At 29.9% G+C, this 8149-nt stretch overlaps 2 protein-coding genes and 1 long non-coding RNA gene across 3 annotated transcripts; 1 reads left to right on the plus strand and 2 right to left on the minus strand.

The window, feature by feature from the left end:
- Nucleotides 1-401: 401 nt before the first annotated feature.
- On the minus strand, nucleotides 402-1036 carry LOC145047096 (protein FAR-RED IMPAIRED RESPONSE 1-like). The gene is made up of 3 exons (XM_078995339.1): nucleotides 869-1036; nucleotides 667-771; nucleotides 402-563 (listed from the first exon to the last, which is right to left on the minus strand). The coding sequence occupies exons 1-3, from the start codon at nucleotides 1034-1036 to the stop codon at nucleotides 402-404; spliced, it is 435 nt and encodes a 144-aa protein (XP_078851465.1).
- Nucleotides 1037-4160: 3124 nt separating this feature from the next.
- On the minus strand, nucleotides 4161-5522 carry LOC145048692 (uncharacterized). The gene is made up of 3 exons (XR_013683002.1): nucleotides 5435-5522; nucleotides 4785-5359; nucleotides 4161-4702 (listed from the first exon to the last, which is right to left on the minus strand). It is a non-coding gene; the product is annotated as an uncharacterized LOC145048692 (long non-coding RNA).
- On the plus strand, nucleotides 5188-6877 carry LOC145048691 (uncharacterized). The gene is made up of 6 exons (XM_078997279.1): nucleotides 5188-5326; nucleotides 5464-5664; nucleotides 5756-6067; nucleotides 6153-6314; nucleotides 6407-6490; nucleotides 6606-6877. Exons 1-6 carry the CDS (start codon nucleotides 5297-5299, stop codon nucleotides 6711-6713), a joined length of 897 nt encoding a protein of 298 aa, XP_078853405.1. The 5' UTR covers nucleotides 5188-5296; the 3' UTR covers nucleotides 6714-6877.
- Nucleotides 6878-8149: the final 1272 nt, after the last annotated feature.

The raw sequence follows: 8149 nt of genomic DNA on the forward strand, positions 1-8149 counted from the left end.
TTTGGTAAAAATCACGACGTTACACGGCAAGTTATGATGAGCCATTTCTCAACATTCTGAGCATCTTCTTGTTGTTTGTTTGAATTCTTATACGCTATTTCTGTTGCACTTTGAACTCTTCTTTTCTTTCCGCATCCTTTATTGATTTGAACATTTGGAACATTGATGTCAATATATTTTACCTCTTCAACAACTGTCCTATTCTTTTGCAATTCATTTGTAGGATCGTTTTCATATTCCTTCAGCATGCTTTCTATATTCTTAACAAACAAATCCATTTTTTCTTTATTTTTTCTTACGTATTCCAAACATGCTTCAAAATTGTAATATGCTTGATTAACAGATCTGTTAATTTTGCTGTCTCATGTATCATATACATGTCTACCAAAATTATAATGCCTTTATATCACATCCTTTCTCCAAAGATTCTCAATGTATTGTTCAGGTATCTCCTTAATTCCATGTTTCATGAGTATGTTGAATGCATGTCTGCACAAATTCCCAAAGCGGTTGAAGTGTTCACAAGTACATTTTACATAATTTGTTGGAAGTTTTATTTCTATCTGTTCAAAATAAAATTAAAGCATTAAGTGTTTTATAATCATAAATGAATATTTTATTATACTATGTGCTGATTCAACAAAATTTAAAATAAGAATATATTACCTTAAATTTTGTTTTTAGAGCGCTGTTTTTGTTCAGTTGCTCCACTTTGTATAACTCCCATCCTTTTTTTTGTTCCAAGATGTTCGTATTGGCAGTACCAGGAACCTTCATAGATTTATTTATGTACTTCATAAAACAATGTACTTGTATAAACTTTTGCAACATGTTTTTCTATTGGTCGTGGTGAAATAAATTTATATACCGCCTTCTTTGTTTGATGACCAAGCTTTTGTTGTGTATTTCTTTGTTTTTGAACTGTTGTGTCATAGTTCATCATGAAATGTAAAAGTAAATTTCCAGATTGAGAGTAAGTGTTGAAGAAGGAATTCATGCTTTCTGATCTTGAAGTGGTTTTCATCAATCCATACATTCTTGTGTCACTGAAGTATGCAGGTATCCATTTGTCAACTTAATTTTTGTTTTGTCACATTTAGTCACCTAACTTTTAAAATTATGTTCATTTAGTCACTAAACTTTTTTTTTTAAAGTTTAGTGACTAAATGAGCACAATTTTAAAAGTTAGGTGACTAAATGAGTACAAATCTAAAAGTAGGTGACTAAATGTGACCAAACCAAAAGTTAAGTGACTAAATGATCACAAAATCAAAAGTTTGATGACCTTTTAAAACTTAAAAATAGTTAAGTGACCAAATGAGTACAAAACCAAAAGTTAAGTGACCAAAAATAACCTAAACCCATATATATATATATATATATATATATATATATATATATATATATATATATATATATATACACACACACACACACACACACTACCTTATAAAAGAAATCTTACTATTTCTATAAATAGAATAAATATAATAATAATATTTTTTTAAAACGTTTAAGTTTTTAAACTTAAAGTACAACCAACTATTAATATAATAATATTATAATATATATCTTACAAATGATAATGCTAGGAATACAAGTATTAAAAACACATTTAAATTAGTATTTCCTTATTTTTAGGGATTGAATTAGTATTTTCATCAATTTTGACCCAACTTGTACCCCTAAAATATCTCTTCTCTAGTATCTGGTGCATTCGAAATCTGAAACACTTCTTTTCGACAAATCGTTTGAAATTTAAAAGCTCATTCAAATTGGAGTTCCCTAATTTTTTTGTATAAAATATAGTTGACTGGAGACTAATTCAAATCTTCATCTCCTTTTCCTCCATGGAATCCACCACCACAATATTTTTTGGTTTTGGCATTGCACTTTTTATATTTGTGAAACCGATCGATAATGGTGCAAGTGCTCTTAGAAATATAATATGTTTCCGAATGTAATTAATTGCTTGAAAGAAACTATTCACCGCCGCCGTTTTGCGCGGGCAAACGACTAGTGTGTGTGTGTGTGTGTGTATATATATATATATATATATATATATATATATATATAGGGTTAGGTTCATGTGAGACGGCCTAATTTTGTGAGACCGTGAGACGCATTCTTTTATTTATTTATTTATTTTTATTTTATTTTTAATTTTTTTTAGTTAATTCAAGTTCCGAAAATAATATTTAAAAAAAGAATTTTTGGATTTTTCCATTTATTTTGCATTTTAAAATTATTTTGTAGAATATGTCAGTGTAATATTCTATTAGAATATTTCACGTAGTTTCCAAAAAAAATGGAATTTATTTTTATTTTTTTTAGTTAACTCAAGTTCCGAAAATAATATTTAAAAAAAGAATTTTTAGATTTTTCCATTTATTCTGCATTTTAAAATTATTTTTTAGAATATGTCAGTGTAATATTCTATTAGAATATTTCACTTATTTAAAAAAAAATAGAATTTTATTTTATTTTATTTTATTTTAATTTTAGTTAATTCAAGTTCCGAAAATAATATTTAAAAAAAGAATTTTTGGATTTTTCCATTTATTTTACATTTTAAAATTATTTTTAGATTTGGTCTCACGGTCTCACAAAATTAGAATGGTCTCAAATGAACCTGAACACACACACACACACACACACACATATATATATATATATATATATATATATATATATATATATATATAGAGAGAGAGAGAGAGAGAGAGAGAGCTTAGGGAATATGTAACTCTTATGTACCTAATATTAGGTATAGAGCCACCAATAACTACATAGTTTTAACAAAATGCAATAAAATCTTTCTACCATCTTTCTTATATTCACTATTAGAGTAGATGATAGACTTTGTACATATTTTTATGGAGTTTTAAATATTTTATTTTAGACTACAAACCATGTATAAAAATACATTATCAAATACCTATAATTAAATCTTCATATTCAAATTTAATTTAGAAAATTATAATGAAAGATTAAAATTGTTCACTAAAATCCCAATAAAATTCTTCCCATAACACATCAAAAAGAACCATGCAAGTATATATATATATATATATATATATATATATATATATATATATATATATATATATATATATATATATATATATATATGGTAGGTGTCAAAGAAAGTTATAAAGTCTTCTAGAAGTCTAATAAAAACAAAATATTTGAAATATATAGATATTGGAGATAAATTATGTAATCAGGAATAATATGAGTTCAAAAGCAATAGGAAATAGCTAACAAAGAAAAAAAAATTATGTTCTTAATTAAAATGAAATCAATTTTGATGGTTCTATACCTAATATTACATATATGACAGCCACATATTTACTTTTCCCACATATATATATATATATATATATATATATATATATATATATATATATATATATATATATATATATATATATATATTGCAAGTCATAATTAGAAAATATATCTTTCGTTCTTACTCAAATTCATAACTTTATTTTTATAAAATTATAACACAGATATTTAATATGTGATCTTTAAAACTAAGTTTCTAGATAATAATTAACTAAAAATAAATAAGTCAATTTGGTACTTCACTTATATAATTATTTTACTTTGGTGTCCAATGTGTTTTGGTAATTTCAAACATATACAAATAAACGTCTAATATTAAAAAATCTCAATAAAATAAGCCTATCTTAGAAACACATTTTTTCAAGGGGATGCCATTCACGACTTTACTTGTAACACAAGAACGGACTAAATTGTCAAAAAAAAAAAAATTCCATGCCTTCAAAGTTGAACAAATTGGAAGTACTTTTACATAAGACAAAACTGCACAAATGGTCCATGTGGTTTCCTCAAAATTATCAATTTGATCCAAAAAAGTTTGGACTACAACCACAGGTCCAAACTTTTTATTTTGTTGCGAGTTTGGTCCGATTTACTTTAAACTTTTTCTCTCTCTCTTTTTTTTGAAGAAAATATCTCATCTGGCTATCTTTCCAATCTCGTTCTCATTTGGGTTTTTCTAAATCATAACTTAATAGAAATCATTTGTGAGTTTTTTTCAAGGGTAACTTAAGAATCAGATTCCTAAATTCGAATCAAAAACTAAAATCGTGTGTGTTCATGTTTCTGGAAATCAATTTAAGAGTGTGTGTGCGTGTTCTAAATTTTTAGAAATCGATTATTGGGTGTTCATCTCTCATCTTCATATGGAAATCGATTAAGTGTAATTGGATTTATGCTTTGATGGTTGTTTACAGGAATAAAAAAGATGAAAGAAAGTTAGATGACTAGATATGAAGAGGAGGAGGGGTTTCAGATTGACAGATCTGAAGAAGGATTTCAGACTTCACTAGCTCAGATCTGTTCTTGTCTGAGGAGGAGATCAGACATGAGCTCAAGACTGAAGACTATCGTCAGAGAGATGAGGTAGAGAAGCAGATTTCGATTCAGGGGTTTTCCTCTGTCATTTCATCTTCAGATCATTGTCTGTGTGTTCAAATGAAGAGCCCAAGAACCCATGAAATCGATCTGATTTCGTTTTCTTCTTTCTCCGTTATTCGATTAGCCCTCTATTTCGTCTTCTGATACCGTGGTACTAGAGGAGTGGAGGGTGTGGTTGGGGTGGATTTTTCGATGACACTGAAAATCGAGCCACATATGGTAAAGATGAACTGAGAAGGGTGTGGTATTGATCCTGACAATGATGAAGAACACAAATAGATATGAAAATAGATGGAGAAGACGAACATATCTGAAAACAGATGGAGAAGACTAACCTTAGATTTGATTTCTCATTCTCTTTTCTCTATCTCCATTGAGAATTGACGTGTTCAACAATTTGTTCTAGGTGTTTTTTTTTGTTCATCTGGACAATTCTCAGGAAGAAGAAGATGGGTGATTGGAGAGAAAGAGAGTGATGTATTTTTATTTTTTATTTTTTTAAATCTGAAAATCAGAATCACAAAAAACAATTAAGAAAACAAAAAAGAAAATCATATTAACATGGGCAAATCCGTCATTTTGAAAAAAAATCAGAATAAAATGGACTAAACAAGCAACAAAATGAAAAGTTTGGATCTCTAGTGCTAGTCCAAATTTTTTTGGATCAAAATGTAATTTTAAGCAAACCATAGGACCATTTGTGCAGTTTTGTCTTTACATAACGTACTCTTTCTTTTTCTTCTATCGGACATAGTGGTCAGGACGGGAAAACCAGACGGATAATCAAACGAAGGTGTCGATTCCGGCGGAGAGCGGCGGACATTGACCTGAAGAGTTATCGCTAAAAATGGTGAAGAAGCTTGTCAAGTACTGCGTGGTAAGTTCCTTGTTTTAATCTCCGCCAAGCACACTGCACACACACACACAACGATCCGTTAGTATATGAGCTGCATATTGCTTTATCAATCGAGAGCTAGAGTGGTACTTGATCCAATGTTTTTCTCTGGGAAACAGGTGGATGCATTTACCGAGACGGCGTTTAAAGGCAATCCGGCGGCCGTGTGTTGGTTAGAAGGCATAGAGAAAGATGATAAGTGGTTGCAGTCAGTTGCGACTGAATTCAATTTATCCCAGACTGGTTTCTTGACTCCGATCGTCGACCACCGCTCGGAGAACCCTAGATTCAAGCTCAGATGGTTCACTCCTGTAACTGAGGTGATTATCAGTTTGAATTTCTATATATAACCGCCTTTATACGTTTATTTAGCTGTATTAATATTCTTGATTTGTTCCATTCGGGTGTTAGGTGCAACTTTGTGGTCATGCAACATTAGCAGCTTCGCACTTCCTTTATGAGTCTGGTTTGGTGAAATCTAATAACACAATTGAATTCTCAACCCTTTCTGGAATTTTGACTGCCAAAAAAGTTCCTGAAAGAAGGATTAAGGACTCATCAGTCGCTGAAAATTATGTTGCACAATCCAGCTTATTGATCGAATTGAACTTCCCTGTTGTGGCAGTTTCAGATTTCAATGATCTTGAGGTTTCAGCAATTTCTGAAATACTGAATGGTGTTTCTATTTTTGATGTAAAGAAGATAGCATCGAATGACATCCTTGTATGTATTAAAATTTCTCTTATATACACTCATTGAATGTGAATAGAGTTGATAAAAGTTATCTTTCGTTGTTCTTTTCCTGCAGGTGGTGCTTCCATCAGCAAAGGAAGTTGTGGACTTTGAGCCGCAACTTGATAAGATCAAAAAAGCACCAGGCAGAGGGATAGTAATTACAGGGCTTGCACCTAATGGATCAGGCTTTGACTGTTATACTCGCTTCTTTTGCCCTAAATATGGTATTGATGAGGTAATTATATTGATTTATTTTCTTTCATCATGTTCATGTTGTTAGTAGTAGCATAATTGTTTGATCTTGAGTATTACTTATTTCTCTTTTAGGATCCTGTTTGCGGGAGTGCACATTGTGCCCTAGCAGCCTATTGGAACGACAAGTTGGGGAAATCTGATTTTCTTGCATATCAAGTATCTCTCTTTCTCTCTCTACAATTATATGTCACCATAAATTATTATTTTTCATATGACTTTTAACTACCTACTCTATCTACTTACACTCGTTTGTCTGTTTTCTACTCATCAGGCTTCACCTAGAAGTGGCATTTTAGATATACATCTAGATATGAAGAGTCAAAGAGTACTTCTTCGAGGTAAAGCCATCACAGTCATGGAAGGCTCTCTTTTGATCTAAAAACATGGGTGTAATCATCAGCATATTAGATAAATGTAAACCATCTCCTATCGTACAAATAACTTGAATTCCAATTTGTAAAAGTATTTCGTTTACCTCTATGTATTTGCGGTTATACTTATATATTATGAATTTTAAATTTGCTAATAAAATTTATTCATCAATCCATTGTCTCTCTTTCAAAATCACTAATAAAGTAAATTCAAGGTGGCCTAAAAGGTAGATCTCACAATTCCTGTTTCGTATCATGAAAACGTATCAGCTACGAATTTAACATGATATGATTACATGATGAGAGATAAATTTTATCTTAATTTCCAAGATGTATTCGTGTCGTGTATTCGTATTGTGTCGTTTTTCTCACAGATTCGTGGATTGCTAGGTCTACTAAAAGGTGATGACTTGATATGAAACACTCTATAATAAAATTGTCAAAGTTCAGATCACATGCTTCAATATTGAGTGTCGGTACTATTCATTTTTTTCTTTTCTTTTCACATAAATCATTTTTAGAGCGGCTTCATTTATCAGTGTGCTTGGTATTAAATTTAATTTAATTTTAAAAATGGATATTAAGAAAAAAAAATCTTTAAGTTTTTTATTTTAAAAAATTCAGTTGTACGGTAACATTACTTTTTAGTGCGTTAAAGATATAACTTTGCAAGTTTTTTTCTTTTTATTTTTGTTTTTTACATGCTATCATACACGTTTCCAAGTTATCATAAATTTTTTTTTGCAAGAAAATCCTTAACTTTACATATTTTTTATGTTTCCACTCAAGTCTTTTTTTTTAACTATTATACATAAAAATATGTGTTTTCAAAAGTATAAATATATTTTTAGAAATATTAATATGCTTTTTAAAAATATATATATACATATGTTTTATGTTTTTAGAAAAAAATATATCAACAAAAAGTCTCTTCAATTTGTTTTTTTTTAAATATAATTTTACTCTAAAATATTTTTTTATTGTGTTAAAAGCGAAACTTTGAAAGCATTACAATGGTACCACCAACCCAAATTCGGCCAACCGAGCCATTCTGACCTTCCTTAATGGATGTTAAGTTAATATAAAAAAGGGGAAATGACTTATAAGGAGTAATGAACTATTGATTTTTTTCACATTTAATCATTTTTTACACCATATACCATCCAACTTGTTGAACATGTGTACATATTACCCTTGTGACGTGCTACTATAAATAAAATGGTAATATGTAAACAGTTTGAACAAGTTGGATGATATATAATATACAAAAAGAAAAAGAGTAAATGTGAACAAAAAAATAACCTCCCCTATCACCTCCTCCACCACCACCATCTCCACCACCCCTACCACCATGATCTTCGCCTTTGCCTGCCATCACCACCACCACCACCTTTACCATCGTTGCCACTACCTCAATCTCCATCTTCGCCGACTGTCAGCATCA

This window comes from Lactuca saligna, chromosome 5 (genome assembly GCF_052625555.1).
Source record: "Lactuca saligna cultivar CGN05327 chromosome 5, ASM5262555v1, whole genome shotgun sequence".
NCBI classification, from domain to species: Eukaryota; Viridiplantae; Streptophyta; class Magnoliopsida; order Asterales; family Asteraceae; genus Lactuca; species Lactuca saligna.